Genomic DNA, 25,889 nt, shown 5'->3' on the forward strand with positions numbered 1-25,889 from the left:
AATTAACAACAGCTGGTTCATGGCAACCACTAACACTGGGTAGCATTATGTAATACTTATATATTTTCCTTGCTATATATGGAAAACCATTTTTTTTGGTCTTTTTATTCCCTAGACTATGGATGCCGACCACTCCAAATCTCCAGAAGGACTTTTAGGAGTATTAGGTCACATGCTGACTGGGAAAAGTCTGGACCTCTTGCTAGCTGCTGCGGCTGCCACCGGAAAATTAAAATCCTTTGCTCGTAAATTCATTCAGTAAGTACATTGTGTGTAACACGCACTTCGAAATTTGTGACCGTGTCAATCTTTAAAATGTGGAAGCAGAAGTTATTCATCATAATTCATCATTAACATATGCGGAATTAATCAGCCCTACATGTGAGAGGTGGAAATGAGGTAGAGGGCTCTCAAAGGTCTCCAGCTGGGAGAAATATTTGAGGAGGCTTGCTCTTGGTAAAGAATAATATAGACATAGGAATTACATGAACACTGATAGCATTAGAAATCTAAACATTTATTCATAACGCTAGTGTTATAGTAACGTTTTAGACTAATGGGCCCCACTTAATGAAATAAAGAGTTTTAGTTGGCTTATTTCCTTGCCTCCAATTGCTGAGATCATCAGTACTGATCTAATCTAATGCTTCCCCTTAGGTTAGTTTGCATGTTTGGGAAATGGGTGCCCTGCACCAATCAGCATCTTCCTCATAGTAATGCATTGATTCAGTGCATCTCTATGGGTGGCGTTCCACGTCTCGCAGAGCGTAGGGACACTGAATGTCAGCCCTGCAATCACTGCTGATCCGAGTCCCTCTAGAGGCTGTCAGAAAGGTCTTGTGGATGGATCTTCTCAAGTTTTTTCCCCAAATACAAAAATATCAAAAACCAAATGCCAATGTAATATCCCCTTGAAAGTTTGGTGTTGAGTAGAATATTATAGAATGCCATTTATATTGTAAGATTCCGATGAACCCGATCCTGCAGTTTGTGAATGTGTAGTTAAAGGAACTTGGTGGCACGTGCTTACTATTAGAGTTCTTTGCTGGAAATTATTTCAGAAACTCTGCTGTACAATAAAAGATGGTGACTTCTCTGCACTTAGTCCATTTCTCTGTGTTTCTTTTTCTGTAGATTGAATGAATTCACGCGCCATATTGGAGCAGAGAGCAGTAAGTGTGTTAATAACTCTTTCGATACCTGCTTTTATTAAATGTGTTTGCAGAACCATCAACATCTTACCTCGCAATGGCTTGCACTGTCCTAGACCCGGCACTACTCCCTTGCGTTCTCAAGCTGTTTGTTTATTTATTAGTAGCATTACAAACAGATCGCTGAAACGACTCTTCTCCCCTGTCTTTACAGCAAAGACTGCATCAGTTCGGGCTCTGCTGTTTGATATTTCTTTCCTGATGTTGTGCCATGTGGCACAGACCTATGGATCAGAGGTATGTCAGCAAAGGGCATTGAAATATACAACCCTCTTTATTTCTCCCTTTGTTTTTGTATGCCTGAAAACACATCAACCCCCATCGTGAGAAAGCTCAGCGGGCTTATGCATCTTCACTAGAATCTGTTCAGCCCTTTGGGGTCGCAGGTTCAAATCCCAGCAGGTTGACTTAGCCCTTCATCCTCCCCAGGTAGATAAAATGAGTACCATTACATTGGGTAATACTAACATCCCCTGGATGTTGGGCAAAAGTACTTGGAAACCAGAGCAATCTGAACGTACCTTTCCTGGCTAAATACTTTGTTGTTATTATTATCTTAACAAATTCCAGAACCACTAGCACAAGCATATCAGCAAAAGGATAGTAAAGATAGAAATTCCCCCACATACATGCTGTGCATTAAATCTTCTATAAATCTCAGTCAGGCTCTGCCTGGTTCAAAATTATGTCGGCAGTTCATGATATACATGATATGTATATTATAAACTGCCAGTACTATTTGGGCGTCTGTATTTTAAAATACTTTTTGATCATATGTAATGTGTACTGTATATTTCTGGCCACCAGATGGAGTAATAAATCAAAGATAATTTCCAATCTCTAGCTTAAAATGCAACTCCTTGCAGACTTGACCTAAATGACTTAAAAATAAAAAATAAAACAGCCTTGGAGATCCCACTGTCACGTTTTTGTCATGATGTTTAGACGTCAGATGTTGATATATTTTTTTTTTGTTTGTTTAATTTAATTTCTTTCCTCCCCTGTCTCTTAAATACTATCTTTGAAATTTTGTAGTTTGTTTTTATTTATTTATTTTGACATTATTTTCCATCTTGTTTATTTATATGCCAGTCCATAAGTGCACATTGACTCCTTTAGGCAATGTGATGGGCCAGAAACATTAGATAGAGCCTAAAACAGCTCGTGTATGGATATCTAAGTTGACATGTTGGAGGGGGAACTGGACAGACCTTTCTTACTTGGTGCTGTGTTTTTTGCAGATGATCCTCTCAGAGGGATGTGCAGGATCAGAGATGCCTTTCTTCGAGAGCTGGATGCAGACCTGCATGCCAGGGGAGGGGAAGGTCCTCAATCCAGATCACCCCTGTTTCCGTCATCCAGACCTCCCTAAGGTGGAAGCACTGGTTGCCCAGCTTAATACTTCCTCCGAGATGAGGCTGGGGTATGTAATTAATATGATCTTTGAGAAGTTTAATCGCATTCTCTTCGTGTCTAGCAATGTGATAATGTGATTGTTTTGTACTGCACTTTAGCTATTGAACCATTAAGACCTCTAGATGACAAATGCGATTTCATGCAGGATTAGCACAGCTTTTTATCATTCAATGAAATATGGATCGTTAAAGGGACATTCACTCTAAACACCATAACAACTGATGCTCATTGCGTGAGATATGGTTTAAGACCACCCACTGTCCCTGTCTCCTTTCCCACAATTGTTTTATAACTGTAGCAATTTGCAAAAATTGCTGTAACTGTAAACCTGCCACTTTCTCCATAGACATTAGAGGACAAAGCTATACTTTTGTACGTACAAAATATTGATACGGTCTGAATGCATGCTTTCAAGTCCCCACCTCTCCATACCAATTGTGGCAAGTCCCCTTCATAAAACTTTAAATCTAATTGTCATTAAATAACTAGCAGCTATTGTATGACAGCCGTCCACTTATTTAGCATTTCCTGAATAGCAAAGCCTCTTCCTGGTCTGGGCCGAGCTCACTGCTCTTTACATGTGGAATTGCAGGAACTTTAAAGAGGAGTATTTTTTTTTTTTTTGTAACACATTATCTATAACGTTGGAATCCCTTAAAAGAGGAACTCATGGCTGGTGTAGACCGCCATTTTTTCCAAGTGTACTTCTTTTGCTGTTTACTCCCACGTTCTGTTGGTTTCTGAAACCCCATAAACATGTACAGTGTGGAATGATAAGCACAACTCTTAGCATAGCATAGCTGCTGGTACATACTTTAATTTGGGAGTATATGAAGGAACAAAATATTACTCAAGCCCTAACAGATTCTTCTTTTCAACTTATGTGCATGAAATGTTGTTTTATCACATGAGCGTGTACTCCAAAGCCCATATAGTATTCTTGGGACAAATGTACATGGATAAAAAATTTAATTAAAGGTACATTATAGTCACCAGAACAACTGCAGCTTATTGTATTTGTGCTGGTCAGTATAATCGGTCCCTTTGGGCTTTTTTTATGTAAACACTGTATTTTCAGAGAAAAGGAAGTGTTTACATTGCAGCCTATGGATACCTCCACTGGCCACTCCTCCAATGGCTACTAGAGGTGCTTCCTAAGGCAGTGCTGCACACTGAACTTTCCTAATAGAGATGCATTGATTCAGTGCCTCTCTTTGAGGAGATGCTGTTTGGCTTGTGCTGGCTCTGCCCCTGATCTGCCTCCTTGACAAACTCAGCCAATCCAATGCTTTCTTATGTGATTGGCTGAGAACTCTGCTTCTGATTATGTCAACCAAGCAGGCATATCAGGGGCAGAGCCAGCACCAGCAGACTAAAATAAAAGGTAAGATTTTACTATATTAAGGGGGGGGAAGTGGGTCTAGGTGGTGGTCTTTTTAACACTATAGTGCCAGGAATACATTTGTGTTTCTGACCTTATAGTGTTCCTTTAAACAACTTTTTGTGTACTGTATTGTTATTGTTTAAACACAGATTAATATCCGCCTGTATCATCTTGTCTGTTGTGCAGTCAAACTAAATGGCACGAGGTGTGTTTGATTATCCCTGCTACAATCCTTGAGGTTCATAATGCCTGGGAGAATGGAGTCCTCTCATTTGAAGCTATCCAGGTAAATAGCATTTATTTTATCTTTGGTAAGTCACTGACTTTTTATCACATAACATGAAAACACCAACCTCTTGCCTCCTCTAAATACACAGAAATCGGAACATATAACCCCCCCTTTGATTCTCAGGACACATACATCTGATTTTCTCCTAATACACAGATATCAAGACACATACCTCTCACCTCCACCGAATATACAGACATCAGGACACATAGCTTTTACTTCCTCTTAATACATAGATATACGGAGACATATCTCTTATTTCTTCCTTGCACACAAACCCCAGAGCACACATCTCTCTGTGCCTGATTTAAAAAACACTCACAAACAGCGGCTCTTTCATTTTCCTTGTTTCCTTGTTTTGACAGAAGATCACCGATAACATAAAAGGGAAGGTGTGTAGCCTGGCAGTGTGTGCTGTGGCCTGGCTCGTTGCTCACGTTAGGATGCTGGGACTAGATGAACGCGATAAATCTCTGCAGATGATCAGACAGTTGGGTTCACCAATGTTTGGGGACAATACATTGCAGTTCTACAGCGAGAGGTCAGTCATATCAGTTTTATATTACATTTCTTTATAAACTACTGATTAGTAAAAGTTAGATTACCTTATTGTATCATAATTCCGTTTTCACGTCAGTCTGTACATTTAATTTTCCTTTATATTTGCATCATATTCCCTCCATGATAATTTTCCGAATTTTTGTGTGTCCCCTCTTATGATCTCTACGTAAACCTTTATTGCTATTCCTATCGACTGTAAGCTTGTTTGAGCAGGGCCCTCTTCAACCTATCGTTTCTGTAAGTTTTCTTGTAATTGTCCTATTTATAGTTAAATCCCCCCTCTAATAATATTGTAAAGCGCTACGGAATCTGTTAGTGCTGTATAAATGGCAATAATAATAATATAAATATACACGTATCACATTTTTTCCCAAAAGTATTACATTAATGACCAATTCGTTTTCTATTCCTTTTTAATTTGGTATCATTGCCGATTTAACGGTTTGTCTATTCATGCACCATTTACAAGATCATCTCCATTTCTCCTCTGTCACTGGCATAGGGTTGTCATAATGAGTTCTATCTTGGAGAATATGTGCTCTGAGGTTCTCCAACAGACCGCCACTCCCATCAAATTCACTGTGACTGGCAGTGAACCAGTGCCTTATGTCCACCGTCTACCTCCAAAGAAACCCATCAAGGAAGTCCTGAGGGCGACCTTCAGTGCAACTCTAGAGAAAGGATGGGTGGACAGTCGTGCTCTGCACATTTTCGACACACTTCTCCACATGGGCGGTGTCTACTGGTTCTGCAACAATTTGGTGAAGGTAAGCCTTATGATTTGATAGGACAAGGACTGTTTTATAGCCGTGCCCAAAATTTTTAATGGCACTACAGGTGCTCCTCGTTTTGCAACCTACCTGTTTTACGACGGCTCACACTTATGACCAGCTCTCTCCCGGGGTGGTAAGTGCGGGATGTCGTGGGAATTAGAGGGATACCCGATCTGCTGCGTTTGTCTATGTTAGGGGACATTTCCCTGAACATAGACGAACGCAACAGAGCAGGGAAACTCTCTAATCTATGTTCGGGGAAATTTCTCCCGAGCATAGATTAGAGGGATTCCCTGATCTTGTGAATTTATCTGTGTTCGGGGAAATGTCCCTGAACACAGACATGCGCACCAGAGTAGGGAATCCCTTAAATCTATGTTCGGGGAAATTTCCGCGAACGTAGATTAGAGGGATTCCCTGCTCTGATGCGTTCGTCTATGTTCGGGGAAATTTCCTCAAACATAGACAAACGCACCAGAGCAGGGAATCCCTTAACTCCTCATTTACCGGCCAATTCGTTCTACGACCGGGTCATAGGAACGGAACCCGGTCGGTAAGTGAGGAGTACCTGTACTTCAGTTTGTGGGATACAGTCACAAAAATCTTGTCCATGATTTGATCCTCAAAAATAATCAAAGTGAACATTTACCTTTCAACATATCGTAAGCAATGAATATTTGTTTTAAATATGTTTATTGGTTTCGTGTCTTGAGTTCACGTATCAAACAAATTTTCATTAATGCGTATAGTCGCCTACGCAGAGGCTTAAGTATCGGTTCATAAAAGTAGATGCGGATTTTCGCCTGCGCAGAGGCGATTTGATCAGAACATTCGAACATGCATATATTTTATAGGAATGCATTTGCAGGTATAATGACACCAACTGTGCACACTGTATCTATTTAACGTTATTCTAGCTGCACGTGGGTGTTAAGCTGCATGGTTAAGTATCCCAGAATTGCGCTTTGTGGGCGTGAGAAAACCAATAAGGCAAAGAAAACAAAGACATAACTGTATGCATTGTATAGAAGCTCATATACCCGCTTAAACATAGAAGCAGATCAGGATCAGTATCTATCTAGAATGCTGTAATCATCTGCATCCAACTTTTAGCCTTTATGGGCACCCTGGCATAAACAGCATATACGTTGCTAAACAAATATAAACCCTTTCCAACTTTTAACCTAAGGGGCATAACAGTTTTCAAGCTGCTGTGCATTTAGGATACAGGGAAGCTATCAGGCTATCATGTATGCGGAAATAAGTGACTTTACAGGCTATCAAGCAACAGGAAGCCTTTAAGTATGCAACGGCAGACAACATCAATCTTTGGCCCCTATGGGTGTCATAGAGTGCCCTGTATATTTCTTTGGCATTTCAGGCCGACTTAGCGATTTTAAATACAAAAAACAAAGAGGATAGAAAAAAAATAAAATAAAAAAATAAAAAAAATAAAAAAAAAATTGCAACTGTCAAGATACTGATGCAAGCTATCAATCGACAGGTTGGTTATGCTAGTCCCCATGTCTGTCTGGGGGAGTCTCTCATGGTGCTGTCTCTACACTGTCCCTGGGGCGCCAGGCCACCTTTCCTCACCCCCATGCCGATCTCCGCTCACCGGTCGGGTCCCCCACAGTTCCGTGGGCACTCGGGAGCCGAAACTGTCCGTTGGACCCCACCACAAAAGTCCTCCGGCTGTCCGCTCCCTGCACCTCCCCAGCTCCGCGTGGGTCCCTTGAGGAGTGTGTTTCCGCGTCTCACCCAACGCCGGCCGCATACTTGAGGCCGATGTCCGCCCCCCACGACCACCGGTCCGTCGAGGGGGGCGGCGTAGTCTCGCCCCACCGGGCTCACAGCGCCAGGGACTAGGCTTTCCGGGGACCCCAGACCCAGACGCCCGGGCACCCACCTCTCCCGCGGTCGAGGCCACGGCCTGGTTGATCCGTCCAGCGCTCGGCCCTGCCAGGGCCAGTGTGAGCCGCCCATGCTAGACCCTCTTGTCGCTTCTCCTTCAGGGGTAAGTTTTCGGACGGGCTGTAGTTGTTCCTTTGCCCTTGAGTGTGCCACCGCCATGCGGTCTGGGCACCAAAGTCCCACCTGTCTTGTAAGTGTCGGTTCAATGGTTAGGTCTCCCATAGTGTGGCAGATCCTTCGTGCATGCAAAGGTGGGTTTGGTCATAATAGTTACCGGGAGTTCCCAGGAGGTTGAGAGTGTCTCTCTTCTTGTATGTTCCCAGGTTAGAGTTCAGGCGGGCCAGACGTAGGCAGCCTTGCCTGTATTGGAGAGCGGCATGGTCTCCGTGCGGCGAATCCCGCCTTGGAGCGTGCCATCTCCAGGAGGCCGGGATCACCCCCACCGGCCGGGGGGGGGGGCGGAGCAGGGCCGCATCGCAAGCCGGCACGGCTTTTCGTGGGGGCCACCATGACTGGTATGCTTCCTTATCTGGCCAGAGGATCGGTTGCTGGTTCTCACCCAGCGGCCATCTTTATCCAGGCCGACTCTGTCATGTAGGCCGGAGTGGGCCGTTTCAATGTGTCCAGTATGTAGTTGGCGATAATCTGGTATCGGGTTGTAGCTTATGTGATTCTCCATGACATTATGGCAAAAAATCCAGTTATAGGGCAGTCTGCATGCGGGTGTAGTGCCTTTTTCTGGAGCTCAGGCCCGGAGCTTCAGTGCTTTGCTGCCATGCAGCTCGGCGGCCCGGCCCCGCCCCCCAGCAATGAATATTTGCCAGCAAATAAAAAGTTCTATAATGTAACACTCAGCCTTCTATGGAAACACTTTCCCCCCCAAAAGGTGCACTTGCATGACGCCTAGATGTTATTTGTTGTACTAATTACAGTGTGGATAATAAAAGAATGAGATCCTGCAAATAAAAGCTATATAGTTAATATGTTGTAGGCAGTCTGGATTTCCAGAGAAACTCATTTTCACAACCTCACTGATCACATGTGACTGTAATTTTAGACTGACTTTTCAGAAAAACTGCAGGGTCAAGAGTGGTGATTAGCAATAATGATAATCAACCCCTCTTTCTGTGTGTCCAACTTGTCTGGTTACAACTACATGTTTGTTCGTCCACCCACTGTAAAGCACTGCGGAATTTGTTGTCGCTCTATAAATAACAACATAATAATAATAATTCTGGACGGCCAGCAGTGGATCGTTTGATAATTTGCAATTGTTTATTTAGATTTTATGTGAAAAATAGACTTTATGACCTAGAATAAATCTTGTTTCCTATTTATAAGAGGTCCGGCACCTTCAAGTGCTGTGAACGTACTGTGTGTGTATATATATCACTGACGTTTTAATAGAGAAAATTACAGCCATAATCTACTCATCGTGAATATTTAGTTTAGGGCTTGACATATATTTTCTTTTGGCAGGAGTTACTGAGGGAAACGCGGATGGAATTTGCTTTGCGAGCGGTGGAGTTGCTCTATGCAATCTTCTGCTTGGACATGACACAACTAACACTAACTCTTTTGGGACATGTGCTACCGGCCCTACTCACAGACTCCGCCAAATGGCACATGTTAATGGACCCACCAGGCCGAGCACTGGCAAAGTAAGACTTTTACCCCGACGTGATATGTGTGTTGGTGTTTTCCAGTGATTCCATTCCTAGTGGTTACACGTTGTGGGTTCTTCTCTGTATATAATAATAAGACCATTTTCTCCTGTGCACAGATTGTCCGTTTGGTGTGCAATGACTTCTTTCTCCACACACAACAGGGGACAGCCTTCCCCCCGACAGAGGAAAAGACACAGAGAGGACATTGAGGTGGGTGTGGAGAGTTGGAGGGTAGATGTTTATATTAAAGAGAAACTCACATAAGAGTAACATGTTCTTAAATGTACAAATAATTATAATTTGGGATTGATGATTTTTGTTTTATAAACCGTTTTTCTTTTATTTATCCTAAAAATCTCCACTAAAGAGATAAACAGGCTAAGGAACCTATAAATCAGGAATGACCCAAACAAACTCATTTATTCAAAACACAAGTCTAATATGCCAGGAAAAAAAGGAGAAAAAGTTGGGGTCCAGACACTCAAGGGTTAATTTTGCAGCAGCTTTTTTTTACTATTACTGTGGAGATAGCCAGCCCCAGGTCTGGTAGCACCAGGACTCCAGCAAGAGTGCGGTATTCCTTCTTTCTTTTTAATATGCTAGCAAGGCATATAAGACGAAAATAAGTCCCTTACAATAAAAAAGAAAATGACAAACGACTTTATTGTAAAACAGAAAAACAAATACAAGGGATACCTTCCTGGTTACACAGTTAAAGAAGCCTGGGGCTTAAAGCTAGTGAGGGGGAAACAAAACCCTAATATACCAATAAAACTCCCGTGAAAGGGAGAAAACTGTCTAGTTAGTGGCAAAGCTGTTCTGGCTTAATCGAGCATTAATGAAAAATGAATCTTGGCGTGCGTTCTGAAAGCTTGCATGCAGATATAGGAAATGAAATACCTGGTGCAAGCAGTACCAACAAACAGAAAATGAATAGTCTCCAGGCTTGGTTTATCTTACCTACTCTGCACAATTCACACTGATAACGGCTTCACTAGTGTTGACTGTACTGAATAAAAGAGGAACTGAGTGTGTGAGATCTCGCCTGCAGAAGCACACTCCACAGGGGAAGTTAGTTGAAAAGACAACACACTTGGAAACTTAATAGGAAAGTGTAATCACTTCTCATTTTCAGCATTATAGCTTTCTAGGAATGGGGGCAGCAGGAAACACAAGATTTTACAATTTATAGAACTGAACCCAAAATAGATATTGAACATAGATATGTGACATATTTAGGATTGGTAGTCGTTAAAATAAAACAAAATGTCTCCTTTTCATCATCACTAAGGCCACAAAAAAAAAGGTAAAATTTTCTATAGAGTTGAGTAAAATTTGCCATCACTGTAATGATGCATACTTTGCTGTGTAAGATGTGTGTAATGTGCCAGGTGTCCTCTCCTTAGCCCATTTTTTCTATTTATTTATTGAAGAATATCAGAAATAAATCAGAGGAAGCTAACTTGCTTTTGAGTAATAGTTTCTATGAAATGGCCTTAATCGTGTATATATAGAAATAAAGAGGGGGATTTTATAGACAGAATTGTCTATTAAACATCTCTCAAAATATCAGGACGCCTAAAGGGGTTAATGACTTGAAGGAACACCACACACACCTAAAACCTTCATGTGTGAAAAGGTGTTTTTTTTTTCTTCTCATTTAACAAAACTTTCAGATTTTAATAGAAATTGGCATTTAAAAAAAATAAATAAGTTAACTTTGTTACACCCTCTCGGCTGTCAATCAGACGACTGGTCCTGTTACTTCCTGGTAGTTTATAGTTTAGTTTAAAGGCGCTAAACTCAAGGAACAGGAAAATCGCTCAGAGCACCTGCCTGGCAAAACCGCGTTTGTAAATCTGTGATTGGATAGCTACAGAAAGTCTGCACTGGGTTAGGAGAGGACTGATTGCAAAGGCTCCATATAAGAGATCTCCAGCTTTTGCAAGCTGTCTTTAGATATACCGTCAAATAAAAAAAAATAAAAAAGCTAAATTAAATGCACGCATTTTATTTTTCTTCTATTCTGGCTGTGGAAAGACCCTTTAACTGTATTTTTGATCTCACACTTAATTGCCAAAAGTCAAGCAATAAAATAAATCCATGTCAGTAGAACAACATAATGCTGAAGGGCAACAGGAAGCTCAGAATCTCCAAAAGACATGAAGCAAATAACCAAAGCTGGACTTTCAGGAAGAGAAGCCCAAACGAGCAATTGAAAATAGTCACTTCATTCCATTTCATGTCGGCAGGGGAGTTACCATAGTAACTGCAGCGGATGCTCTATGGTTGCTATGTGCAGAGAGCAGAAAGCCTGCCTGTGGTCAGTGCAGAAGAATTGTCTGACAGGTGGGAGAAAAACCTATTTTCAAAATGAGTTTTTCTCTCGATCAGCGAACACAGAGTATGTTTGGAATTGTAGGGAGGATGGCAGTAGCCTTTAAAGGGACACAGAGCACCAAAGCCTTGCTGAAGTGCTTAATGTATCTGGAACCGGTCATATTTGTGACAGTTTCTAAAAGTGCTGATTTGAATGCAAATGTTTTTCAAAGCTTTTATTGGGTATATGTGCAGCATACAGCAATGTAAGAAAAACTCACAATGCGCGAGTCAAATTTTTTTACAATTTGTCACGTATAAAACATACCATAAAGCAAAGAAAGGGAAACAGTCAGGCAAACCATGTGTCGCATGGTATAGAAATTGTGACTTTTATAATTGGGGACAGAAACACCTCCCTGGCTGTCAATCTCAGCAAAGCTAGTTTGTGCCTGCTGCCCACCCCCCTTCTTAGTTATTTTGCAATAGGCAATAGGTGCAATAGGGACATTGTACCCAGACCACTTCAATGAGTTAAAGTGATCTGGGTGCCTATAGTGTCCCTTTAACCCCTTAAGGACCAAACTTCTGGAATAAAAGGGAATCATGACGTGTCACACACGTCATGTGTCCTTAAGGGGTTAATATTTACAGACAAAAGTCAACTGAAAAATGTGTACCAAAATAATTGGCGCCACCTGGTGCTCAAACTATTGCAAATACACAGTTATATGTCCCTAGCACGGATACAAGTGTATCATGTCCTGATACAGAGAGAATGTGAGGCAGCATAAGAGAACTTTGTATCAACTTCGTGATTCATAAAAATTGTGTATTTAAGAGAACCATATGAATGCTAAAACAAAAAAATTTAAGTGAAGAAATAAAGGTATAATATATATTTTTTTTCTTTCTATTTTCATTCGCTGTTTTGGGCTTCTTTTCATCCTGAAACTTCGGCTTTCATTTATTTAATCATATTTGATCTCACTAAATTCTCTTCTGTTTGCCAGCATAATGATTGTGTATGCTACTGGCAGTTTTGCTATATTTTATATTTTTTTTACCCAAACAGACTGATGTTACATCTGTCACACAAATTGTATTGGTTTATTGGTAATTTAGTTAGAGGCTTCTTAAACATTGTGTATCTTGAATTTTGGTCTAATGGAATTGGTAGCTTAATGGGACACCATAGGCACACAAGACCGCTTCATCTCGGTCAAATCGTCTGGTGGCTTGCCCCTGTCATTTTAGCTCTATGAAACAGCAGTGTTTTTTCCACCCAAGACTGACACCACTACTAGCAGCCTTCTCTTAGACAGACACTAGATGGGGCTTCCTGGTTAGTAACCGAGTAAATATCGGCTAGTTCACGTTTGACTTCCTTACGTTCGACATCTAACGTCCTATATATTCAATGCAGGCAGCTTTTAATGTGTGCACGCCTGCATTGAATCCTATTATTGTGGAAGCCCGATAGTAGCGCATTTATCAATGCGCCGCGCATTAGGTACCGCGTGCCCCTCTGTGACATTGCTGAAGGAGGAGTGTTAAACAGTGCTAGTGGAACCTTGACATTGGATAAAGATGAGTAAAACCATTCATTTTTATAATTTTTTAATGACGGGAGTGGGGGGCCACCTGAAAAAGACCAGGGACTGAAATACTATAACATTAGGAATACATATTAGTATTCCTAACGCTTTAGTGTCCCTTTAACCCCTTAAGGACACATGACACGTGTGGCATGTCATGATTCCCTTTTATTCCAGAAGTTTGGTCTTTAAGGGGTTAATAGATCATTGGATCAGTATTATTGAAACAACTGAGATTGTCATAAATAATCCAAATATTAGTTCAGTTTGGAGATAGTCCATGATAAAAATTTTTTGAGTAGGCAGGTTCATTAAGGGAATGTTAGAGATAACCGCCCTAAATCAAAGATGAACAAGAGACATCAAGCATGATTGGTTTGTACATAGATTTGGGTGTCGAAGGCTAGGATCATGAAAGCCAAATATGTTGGATTGTAATTAGATGGCATATAGCAGGTTCTCTGCATTGTTTTGTGTAAAGAATTGATCGAACTGTGTCTCTCAAGACACATTTTACAAAGAGTTCCTTCTATAAACATGTATGGTACTGATGCTTAAAAAAAGGCTTCAGTATAAGCTTTCAGATGGAGTTTAGATAATTCTACTTTATGACATTCTAATGCAATGTTCCATGTTTAATAGGATACCGTATATACTCGAGTATAAGCCGAGTTTTTCAGCACATTTTTTGTGCTAAAAAACCCCAACTCGGCTTATACTCGAGTCAATAGTCTGTATTATGGCAATTTGCATTGCCATAATACAGACTGGGGCTGTGGGGGCTGCAGAGATCTTACTTACCTCTCCTGCAGCTCCTGTCAGCTCTCTCCTCCTCCGCGCCGTCCGTTCAGCACCTCGGTCAGCTCCCAGTGTAAGTCAGTAAGTGCCGCGGCTCTCGCGAGACTTACAGTGTGAGCTGATAGAGGGAGCTGCACGGACTGCGCGGAGGAGGAGAGAGCTGACAGGAGCTGCAGGACAGGTAAGTTACAGCTCTGCCAGCCCCCCTCTCCCCCCACTGAACTACCAATGCTGGACCACCAGGGAAGGAGCCCCCCTCCCTGCTATGTATCAAGCAGGGAGGGGGGACGAAAAAAAAAATAATAATAATAAAAAAAATAATAATTAAATAAGAAATAATAATACAAAAATAATAATAATGAAATTAAATAATAAATAATAAAAAAAAAAAAGTAAAATAATAATAAAAAAAAAAAAAGGTGCCCACCCCCCACCAAGGCTCTGCAACACACACACACACACACACTGCACTCACACACACACTGCACTCACACACACACTGCACTCACACACACACTGCACTCACACACACACTGCACTCACACACACACTGCACTCACACACACACTGCACTCACACACTGACTGCACTCACACACACTGCACTCATACACACACACTGCACTCATATACACACACTGCACTCATACACACACACTGCATTCATACACACACGCTGCACTCATATACACACGCTGCACTCATACACACACGCTGCACTCATATACACACACTGTAAATAAATATTCAATTAATATATTTTTTTTTTTAGGATCTAATTTTATTTAGAAATTTACCAGTAGCTGCTGCATTTCTCGCCCTAGTCTTATACTCGAGTCAATAAGTTTTCTCAGTTTTTTGGGGTAAAATTAGGGGCCTCGATTACGCCTCTCCTCGGGCAAGGTCTCTAGCCTACCAGCGGATATCGCGGGGGAATTCAAGTCGTTTTACCGATCACTATATAACCTGGATGCGGAGACGCCGCAAGCACATTCTGCAACGACCATGGCTCATACATGGGACTACCTCCGTGACACGATCGGACCGACAATCTCACCGGACACAGCTACCGAGCTAGAGGCCCAGGTCACAGAGGAAGAACTGGCAGCGACGTTAAAGGCGACCAAGAGAGGGAAGGCACCCGGCCCGGACGGCTTCTCCACAGGCTATTATAAGGCGTTTGCACCGATACTCCTACCGTGGCTCACGAAAGCCCTTCATGCAATTGCTGACGGAGGCCGTTTTGGCGGCGAATCCCTAGCGGCTACCATAACTGTTCTTCCTAAACCCGGAAAGGACCCGACGCTATGTGGTAGCTATCGCCCGATCTCGTTGCTGAACGTGGACACGAAGCTCTTTGCAAAAGCGCTCGCGACCAGACTACGATCCACCCTCCCCTCCCTCATACACAACGATCAAACGGGTTTCATACCAGGCAGGGAAGCGAGAGATAGCACACTTCGTCTCTTCGCGATACAACACCAGGCGAGGAGAACTCGGCGGCCCCTTCTCCTGATTTCCACAGACGCCGAGAAGGCGTTTGATCGTGTAAAATGGCCCTATATGTTCGCCACACTCAGCCAGATGGGATTGGGACACAGATTCCTAGCGATGATCCGGGCTCTATACGATAAACCACGGGCCACGGTACGAGTCAACGGAGCGCTCACCGGAGACTTTGAGATATCCAACGGAACGAGACAGGGGTGCCCGCTATCCCCGCTGCTTTTCGCTATGTCACTGGAACCCTTCCTTCAGAAGATACGCCAACATCCAGACATCAGTGGCTTCCAGTGGCTGGGCACGACACATAAGGTGGCCGCATACGCGGACGATCTCCTATTCTATGTAACGAGCCCCCGAATTACGATGCCCTGCTTACTGTCGGAAATGGAGATATTTGGGTCGATCTCAGGCTTCAAACTCAACCTGTCGAAATGTGAGGTGCTGAATGTGTCTCTGCCTGAGGATGAATACGCGGCCCTGGAACCATTGTTCCCGTTCAGATGGTGCCTCCAAAAGATGAAATACCTTGGGATCTGGATTACCTCAGATCCCAGCGACCTTTACCGACACAATTTTGCTCCCTTACTGAAGAGGGTAGTGTCAGACCTGGACAGATGGGCGCACCCACACATTTCATGGCACGGACGAGTAGCCGTTCTAAAGATGAACATCCTACCGCGGTTACTCTACCCGTTCCAGACTATACCCCTGGCCCTACCGAACACCTTTTTCTCCGCTTTAAAATCCGCGGTCATACGGTACGTATGGAGGGGGGAGAGGGCGAGACTCCGACACGACCTCCTCTGTCTCCCAAGACACCGTGGCGGCCTAGCACTGCCTGACTTCAGGAAGTACCACCAAGCCACAGCCTTGCAGCGTATAATTGAATGGCATGCAGTACCTCAGCGAAAGCAATGGGTTTCACTGACACGGAACGACCCAGACACCCCTGTGCAACCAACTATCTGGGGAAAGGGTACTAGAAAAACAATGAGGACGACAGGGGAGGGAATACTGGAACAAACGCTATACACCTGGAACTCTGTGAGAGAGGCCCCCCACATCTCACCTACGCCTAGCCCAATGCTTTCCATCACACACAACAAGGGAATAGGGGGCGGATTCCCGCAGACGATGTGGCCATCCGCGGAAGGACGCGACTACATACCCATACACACAATCCTACATAACGGGTCGATACAACCACTGGACACCCTTCTGGAAGGACAACCCCAGACGCCGCTAGCGACGCTCCGTTACCTACAGGTGAGACATTATCATGATAGTATGCGGGACAAAGAACGCCTACATAGGGCACGCACGTGGTTTGAGGACTGCTGCGAAAGGAACACCATCATGGACAACGCGATCTCCATACTCTACCAGCACCTCCTGACGGGACATCTGACAACAAATACACAGTTTCGCAGACAATGGGAGGAACGGTTGGACACTACCTTTACACCACAACAATGGGACAAAGCACTTCTGTGGCAACACAAAAGCTCGGTCAGCTCACAATATCAAGAAACCAATTACAAGCTGATAACCTCCTGGTACAGGACCCCAGTCCTGTTACACAGAGTATTCCCATCTGTTGCCCCAACGTGCTGGAGATGTCAGAGGTCTAGAGGAACGATAATGCACATTTGGTGGGAGTGCAGCGAAATAACTCCGTTCTGGAATATGATCAAACACCGAATAACAGATATTCTAGGCGACATACCGGACTGGTCAGCTGCTTTAGTCCTCCTACATATCTCACAGATGTCGCTGTCCTCCTATAAAAAGTCTATCCTTAGACATCTTTTGAACGCGGCTAAGTCGCTCATCCCGTTATATTGGAAACGGACGGAAGTGCCTAGCGAAGAGGAATGGATCCGCAAAGTGGAGGACATCCAGGGTGCAGAAGCACTGCAGGCATCCCTACAGGATAGAGGCAGTAAGCATGCCGAGCGGTGGTATCCATGGCTTGCCTTTGTATCACGTAATTCACGGGGCTAGGTCGGTGAACCGATGTCACGCGCAGGGATGCTGGACATCCCGTGGTGAGGCCAATGTATGCTCCCCGACGCTAACCCCCCACCATCATCCTCTATACAACTGACGAACCCCTGCCTCCCCTCCACACTCTGTCCACGACTGCTTCTCCACACAACCGTTACTGAACAACCGACTGACCGACTAAACCCCAACGCGCACATCCGATCAACACCGAGGGCTCTGAACCCACATACCCAAACGACCCTGGAACCACCCTACAATAGGCAGGAGACTTCCTACACACACTCATAGGACACTCTACCCGATACCCATATAACCCACTGGAGTAGAAACTGAGACATTTTAGACACCCCTTATCCTCTCTCCCCCTCTTCCACCTCTCCCCCCCCCCCCTCCTTCCCTCTCTGCACCCCCTCTCAACCTTTACCCGCTTGGATCCCCACCTTAACAATAGGTACTCTAACACACTTTCATGCAACCCAAGCATGCGGAGGCATGACGAGACAACTCCGACTGTCGGACAAGTCTTTGTCACGCTATAGCGTATTCCATATGCCGTAAAGGGCGACACCTTCAGAGATAAATCATCTGAGCTTATAGAGCCACCTACAACGGTACTTCTTTCTAGAACCTCAAATGGGTAACCGATGTTATGTGACCGTTTATTGCTTAATGCCGCTGTATAACACACTGTATTGACCCCACTCTGTTTAAGAATGATGTCGTACCCTTTCTTTCCTTTTGTACCCACATGCTTTTTTGACCTAATAAAAACCAGATTATAAATAAAATTAGGGGCCTCGGCTTATATTCGGGTCGGCTTATACTCGAGTATATACGGTATATGTATAGTAGGCAATATTCTCCATTAATAACTTAGACCACACAATAAACACAGACACGGTTTATTTATATTTCAATAGTCTAGGCTGTGGTGTTTATTCATAGTTTAAGGGGCCTTAAAACCATAATTTGATAAACATATTACCATTAACCTCCTTTTTAATTAAAACTATTTACCACTAAATCCTTCCTCAGAAGTTGACCCTGCGGATTACACTTTTTAACACAACAACAATAATACAAAGTAATAAAAGCGGGAGGGAGAGCGGGGTCCATCCACTTGCTCCTGAATTAGTAAATGGCTGACAGGGCTTGTGGTTGTGCTGCTGCCATTTATTCTTACTTAGCATCCAGTGCTTCTCTAACTTGTGGCTTGTGTCCAATCCCCCAGCCAGCTCTTGTCCCTTGTCCACGGCAACAGCCATGTCACCATTTCTGCCCAGTTACCTGTCTCTCTCTGCCCAACATCTTAACAGGGGGTCAGGAACTTTACTTGACTTTTCCTAACTATGCAACAAGGGCAGCTTTACCCTTTATTGCCACGATTCATATATGCCAGAGTGCTTAATGCCTGTGGCATGTATGGTTTTTTTTTTTTTCAATGTCTTGGTTTTTTATTGACATTTTCATATAAAGCAAATCAAAGAGGGTACAGAAAGTAAAAGGGGAGGGGGATACAGACATTTTGTAGAGCCATAACAGGCTACTTGACAACGCACTTCATATATACAGTACAATTGCGCAATGGATTTACAATATGGGTTAGGAATATATTGCGAGTAGGCATAGATTATGATGCACTAAGATCGATTAACATTACTACATGCTAACAGAAGTCATCATGTGTCAGTCTGTTACAACAGGGTATATTCGTTGGCCTAGTGAGTAGCCATTGGTCAGGTTCCCGGTGCCTTGCCAGTACAATTCTGTGACGTGTCTGGATTGGTCACCGATCGTGTCGTTGTCCATGGGGCCTATTGCTCCATCCATTGCACCTTGGAATCTAGCCTCCTCATTTCCCTGCCTGCTTTTGAAGCTCTCTTCGGCTCTAGAGGGTTGTTGATAGGCATTGGGAGGTAGCTGCTCTTTTTTTTTTTTTTGGTCTCTCTGTTATGGTGTAGGTCCTACAGGATCCTGGTAGATAGATCAATAGATTGGGCATTAGAATATGTATTGGTCTCTAATTTGAACCCATCTTTGCCAACGCCTAGTGTATTTATGTTCCTCGCTTCAGAGACGGCTGGCCATTTGCTCATATTTGCTCGTTGTGTCAAGACGTGTGAGAACCTCTGTTAGGCTTGGGCTTTGCGGTTGTTTCCACCTGTGTGCTATTGCTATTTTAGCTGCTATGAGACAGTGAGTGAGTATGTGTAGTTCGTCCTCCCTGGGTGCATAAGGGAATATATGGAGTAGATAGCATTCTGGAGTTTTTGGTACCCTAACCTTCACCTCCTTTATGGGAAACTGTTCTAATGCGTCCCAGAATTTAATGATGTTCGGACATGTCCAGAACACATGGAGTAGTGTGCCTTCGTTGTCATGGCATCTCCAACACATGGGAGTCGTGTCTGGGTATATATGCGCTAGACGCGAAGGTACCAAGTACCACCTCATAAGTAGTTTACAGAACGCTTTTCTATGGGCCAAACTGTATCGGTTTTTTTCACCCTTCCTAATGCCATCCGCCATGTGGTTTGGTTGATTTGTGTATTTAGGTCCTTCTCCCTGGAGCTCATGTATGAGGGAATTTCTTTATCTACTAGGTTCACAAGGGAAGTGTAGCAAAAAGATAATGCTTTTATACCCTTTAGTTTTCCCTTTAGTGGCACTTGAGGACAAATCGTAGCGAGGAGGAATTTCTGCCAATATGTAGTTTGTGGTAATGTAAGATGTTTTTTATGCGTAGGTATGTGAATAGTTCCCTAGAGGGGAGGGTGTAGGTCTGTTGTAGTGTTGGGAATGGTGCCACACCCATATTATCGAATAAGGGGCTTACGTGGAGAATGTCATGTCATATCCATGTGTCGAGGCACAGATCTGACGTGTGAAGTGTTAACGTTTGTAGGGGGGGTGCGTATGTGGCATGTATTTTGATGGAAGATTTGATCTTTAAATGTGTTAATCCCGAGAAGTTACTCCACAGCAAAACATTGCACATACAGACTCCCGGCACCATAGCCACTTCAAAAGTGTTGAAGTGGTTATGGTGCTTGGAGTAACCCTTTAATACTCTTGCTAAGTTATTACGATGGATGTTAGTGAGAGTTGGTCCATCCATCTGCCCCCAGTTTATCCGTCCTTTCCAATGTTTTGCTCCGTAAACTGCTTGCTTTGCTTAGCCGCATCGGAACCCTTTCTTGCTTACCTGCTTCCCTCTCTGGAACGTATGAATGTTGTCCTCTGGCGTGGGTAGATGTTCTGGGATTTCTGCACCTTCATTGCTGCTTTCCCAGTGGCCCCAAATACATTGCTTCTTCTGAATATTAACTTGGTACCAGACACGTGCATGATGATATAAGACATGACTATTCTGTAAAACTTTATATATAAACCACAAAATGCAGGTAGATGTGAGACGTTTTGCATTAAAAAGGACATTCTGGTTACGCAGACCACTTCATGTCAATGAAGTGGTTTAGGTGCAGTGTCCCTGTATTTTAACCTGGCAATGTAAAATATTGCAGTTTTTTTTAGAAACTAATGTTTACATTGCAGGTTTTAGTCCACCTCTAGTGGCTATCAATATAACACTCTGTATTCATCTTGATAATTTGTCTCTGTTTATGGGGCAACGGGCTTTAGTCCTCAGTAGACCATCCATGTGGCATTAGGGATACAAACATGACGTTCCACATACATTTGATTTCTCCTGCCTTTAAATATCACATGAATCTGCAACAGAAGAATCATTTTATCTAAGCTAGTGTGAGAATACCATGAGTGCAGGTATATTGTCTTCTCGGTATCACAGGGGAAAAAGAAAACTGCTAACAATGAACGTGAGCCAAAGTATATTCCAATAAATAAATATATTGTCAGGTACATGAAAACATAGCGCTTTTATGGGCATATAATGGCATATTTATTCTGTTTTGTCCTTTTAGGATTACAGCAGCTTGTTTCCCCTTGATGATACACAGCAATCCAAATTAATGCGTCTGCTTAGTTCCAACGAGGAGGACCACGCTGTACAACCCAATCCCAGTAAGTATATAGACGAAAAATAAATGTATGCGGGGAGAGAGACCTGCAGCAACACAATGTGCTCTGTACAGTGGATATAGAGCAAGATTAATGGCTCACTTCTTAGGAAAGCAGCTGTTTGTCAAATTCAGTTATTTTATACTGATATCATCTTCAACCACGAAGCGGCTAAGCTATCTCAGACGATCACTGCTCTAACATTACTACATAATGATATATTCCTCCTTAAGAATGAATTAGGCAAACGGTGGTCCATTGCGCAAGCTTAAGTAAGAAAAACACAGAAACTGGGTTAGAGCATGTTATTAATGGATATGACCAGACTTGACGCAGTACATGGAGTAGCAATAAATAAAGGTTAAGTGTAACCAGAGACAAGCTAAGATCAGAAATACAGAGAAGCACAAGTAAAGGTCAAGTTGTATAAACCAGATCAAAGATGTCTAAAGTCACACAGAAATAACGCTCTCTCGGATACCAGAAGGAAAACCACCACAGGGCAATGAGGAAACAGAGCAGCAGGTGATACTCGAAAAATTAGAATATTGTGCAAAAGTACATTTATTTCAGTAATGAAACGTAAAAGGGGAAACTAATATATGAGATAGACGCATTACATCCTGCTGGATCAGATAGGCAGCAAAATCTAGTGGTTTTCTACTGCTGTCTCCACCCATTGCCTACCCTTGTCTCTGTTCTGGTGCCTGTGGGAGGAAATCATTTGGCCCCATGTTCCCCTCATGAATTGTGTGGACTAATACCTGCTGCATCTAGAGATGCTCTATTTCTGCCACCTATCTGAGTGTCTGGGCAGCAGCAGCTGATTGTACTCTGACGTCACATCGCCATTCTCCTGGCCCGTACTACATGATGAGCCCCCGAGAAGCTCCTCCTTGTGCGTTCATGTAATTCAGAACATGCTTGTGGACAGTGCATGGTCTAATCATGTTGGCGGAGCCCTGTGGTGCCTCACGAGACCCGAGCCCAGTGACAAAGGTTACGCCTCAGCGGCCAGTCGCCATGCATTCTAGAACAGGGGGCTGGAGGTACATCCCTAATCAATATAAGACTGTTATTCCCCCTCCCGCGCACTTTCATAAAATAACTTGTACAAAGAAGAATAGCTTTCACCCCATTGAGTTCTGCAATATCCATAATAATGATCTTTGTCCCGCTTCACATACTAGACATATATTTGTCAGAGGATATAACAACCACCTGTTACGCACCAGAAGTTATAAAAAGGTTTGATTTTTTTTTCAGGATTTCCTAAAACGTGACCCTAAAAAGCCTCACTTCTTCTTTCCGTGTAAATAATCTTCCATGACATTGCAGTTGGGCAAGTGCTTGCTGTGTCATTGAAATGTCATCATCCTTGTACTGGCGGTTTTCGTGCTCGGAGTTTGTATTTTTGCCCATTCACAGTAGCTGATCCTTTACAACTTGCTGTACGCTGGGTTACCTCATTTCCTGTTCATTATTGGAATCATTCCTTTGACAGCAGCAGGGAAAGCAGTGAATGTAACTCTGGAGTTTTGGAGTGAAAATTATTTCCTTTGTCATATGCAAATTGTAAAACATGTGTCACTACCAAAACATGCACAAATCCTTTGTTCACATCCACATTGACTCACTCTGAAGCCTGGCTCAGATCGTTAGGATTTCTGGTTTCATTTTTTTTTTTTTTATTTGTCTAAATTTTGAATTATAACGTTAAACACATTATTTTGCAATCTTCTATGGAAGTTTGCAAACGAGCCCTCCAAGGTCGAATGAAATTTCTCAGTCCCAAATCAATATGATCTTTCTTTACTGTAAGAGATTCACATTTTGGTAATTACGAGCCAACAAAATAGAAAAAAATATACCTAGCTCAAACATACACATCTGTGTCTGTTTATTATAAATACACAGTTCTGCATTGGAAAATTATATATTTTTTCTTCTTTTCATCTTTAGTAATTTGAAGTTTATATTTTTTCTGCAATTAAAGTGAACCTGGTTTCCTTAGATTTGTGGAGGTCCATTCTCCCTAAAAGTGGTATAAAAATGTAATATGTATTTGTATATGTTAATAATTATTATCAGATATTTTACAGGTGAAAAATATCACATCTGTAAATTATCTATTTTAGCTTGGTAGCATTTTCCGTTTACTGTTTCCTACAGGCCAAACAATCCGTGATTTTATGGGTTACCAATCATCTAACACCAAATTCTTATAGAGCATGAATTTAAAAAGAAAATGGTTTACAGTCTGTCTCTATTTCGTAAAAAACTAAATGCATTATCACACCATATGCCATTGTATAACTCTCAATGTACTATATAATGTTATCAAAATATAATGTTTTAAGCTTTTAGTCTGCTTTGTAAAGTGGCTTCAGATTTGCATAAATTAACACAAATGCATGACCTACCGCACACCTAAAACAGATTTACTCATCATCTTTATCAATTGAGTACTACAACTTCTTCATGCTCAGCTGTCCCTAATACCATTATTCTACTGAAAAACAAGTTCAGTATGCAACTACCTATATCCTCGTTAAAAGTAGTGTTCTGATTCAGCGGAGCTCTATTTGTCTTACCCTCTTATAGAAATTCCTCTATAACTTTGCTTCTGCTCACAATGTCAGAGCATCTTTTCACAAACTCCTGCCCCAAATTATTTCGCCAATGTGATCATCTATCTCCTTGATCTCTGTGTGCCTGCCAACCAGCAACTCCCCCCATTCCATTTCTTATGGATTCCGTGGGTCTGTGTGTACTTTGATAATTGTATTCGATTAACGATGCGTTGTTATCCAGGGCGAAAACGAGGCGCTCTGACCTAAACCTTGCTGACGGTATCTAATTCACCAAATGTTTCAGTTCTTCCTTATACATTTATGCCGATGTTTTTTTAGCAGATGTTTTACGCATAGTCACCTTGTGGTGGACAACTTAGGGCTGCGATAGAACCTAAACCCACCACTTTGAGATAGCTTTCCAAGCTCATAACATAAGCATATAATACCTCTCCCCGTTGAATCATAGGTTAGAGGCTTGCACACCACCAGAAGACATTAATGCCATTGATACATAATCTTACCGACTAGATGTTTAACTGCTTAAGAAGGCAGACACTTCAACTACCGATCCCCTGCTCTTGGACATCACTAGTCTGACAATAGTAAACTTACAATTAAAATTAAGTGATCATACTAGACACCAATGTTTGCAAATCCTGAATATGCTTGTTAAATGTTATACAGTGGGGGGGCGTGGCCAGCTGAGCAGCTAAGCAGACGTGTGTACAGAGAGCTCCTGGAAAATCAGCTAAAAAATACCTCCAAAGGCCACGAAAAGCCTGCAGAATAACGCCACAACCGGGCTCTTGGCGACCCTGAACCCCCCAAAGGAGAGATGGGGCGCAAACATAGAAAATTGCTGGCCTCTGAGGCTTCCAAAATGCCAGACATTAGGTGGTCGTTCGATAGGCCGCAACAGCCAGCCAAGATGGCGCCTGGCAGGCCTCGAGGCTCCAGTGAATCAGAGATTTCCCCGGACGAGGAGGCACCAGAAGCAACACAAGCCCCTAGTGGGATATACAGAAAAGATGACTCTGATTCAGATACATCACCCTCTACCAAAGGGGATATCAAAAGGCTCCTGCTCGAGCTCCGAGGAGTCTGGAAGAAGGACCTGGATGAGGTCCGCGGAGAACTGGGCGGCATCAGGGCTCGCATCGGAGCGGTAGAGACCCGAGAAGTGGAACGCAGTGACACCCTGGCAGAGACCCAGGCTAATGTAGAGGACCTCTCCCAGCAGCTCCAGCGACTCACCCGCACAGTCACGGCCATGGAGGCTAGGCACCGAAAGAAGAACATACGCATCCGCGGGGTGCCTGAAACAGTAGGGCCCGAAGCAGTGCTGGAGTTCGCTAACAAACTGGCCACAGTGATGGAGGTGAGGGGAGAGGGAGGGCTGCCGCCTATAGCTATGGCGTTCCGGATCCGAAAGGCCGCGACGGCCCCAGTGGACGCTCCCAGGGACATAATCGCTGTCACTCGGAACACAGCGGTGAAAACAGCGATCCTGACCCGCTCACGGAATACACCCCACACCGAGGTGGACAGCTGCCTCGTCAGAATCTTCGATGACTTACCGTTTGCGGTCCTGTTGGAGAGACGCAAATTTATGCCAACCACCAAACTGCTTAGAGACCACGGAATCAGGTACCGGTGGGGTGCGTCAGGTACCCTGGTAGTGCCACACGGGGAAACAGTACTATCGCTCTCCGTCACAGATGACCCCACGGACTTTCTGAGGCGACTTCAGATACCGCAGCTGCAGCCCGCTCCACTGGGAGCGAACCGAACTCACCCCGCGGAGAAACTCACCACCGAGAGAGAAGGAAC

The 25,889-nt window shown here is 43.3% G+C and overlaps 1 protein-coding gene across 2 annotated transcripts in view; it reads left to right on the forward strand.

Annotated features, from left to right (window-relative positions):
* MED24 (mediator complex subunit 24) overlaps positions 1-25,889 on the forward strand; it is a 69,253-nt gene that overhangs the window by 34,399 nt on the left and 8,965 nt on the right. For both annotated transcript variants that reach the window (XM_063425444.1, XM_063425445.1), the window contains exons 14-23: positions 116-258; positions 1,135-1,172; positions 1,366-1,448; positions 2,453-2,634; positions 4,198-4,297; positions 4,666-4,841; positions 5,364-5,628; positions 9,028-9,209; positions 9,332-9,425; positions 21,387-21,486. In XM_063425444.1, the coding sequence (XP_063281514.1) occupies positions 116-258; positions 1,135-1,172; positions 1,366-1,448; positions 2,453-2,634; positions 4,198-4,297; positions 4,666-4,841; positions 5,364-5,628; positions 9,028-9,209; positions 9,332-9,425; positions 21,387-21,486 (1,363 nt within the window). The remainder of the gene's footprint in view (positions 1-115; positions 259-1,134; positions 1,173-1,365; positions 1,449-2,452; positions 2,635-4,197; positions 4,298-4,665; positions 4,842-5,363; positions 5,629-9,027; positions 9,210-9,331; positions 9,426-21,386; positions 21,487-25,889) is intronic.

This window comes from Pelobates fuscus, chromosome 6 (assembly GCF_036172605.1).
Source record: "Pelobates fuscus isolate aPelFus1 chromosome 6, aPelFus1.pri, whole genome shotgun sequence".
Lineage (NCBI taxonomy): Eukaryota > Metazoa > Chordata > Amphibia > Anura > Pelobatidae > Pelobates > Pelobates fuscus.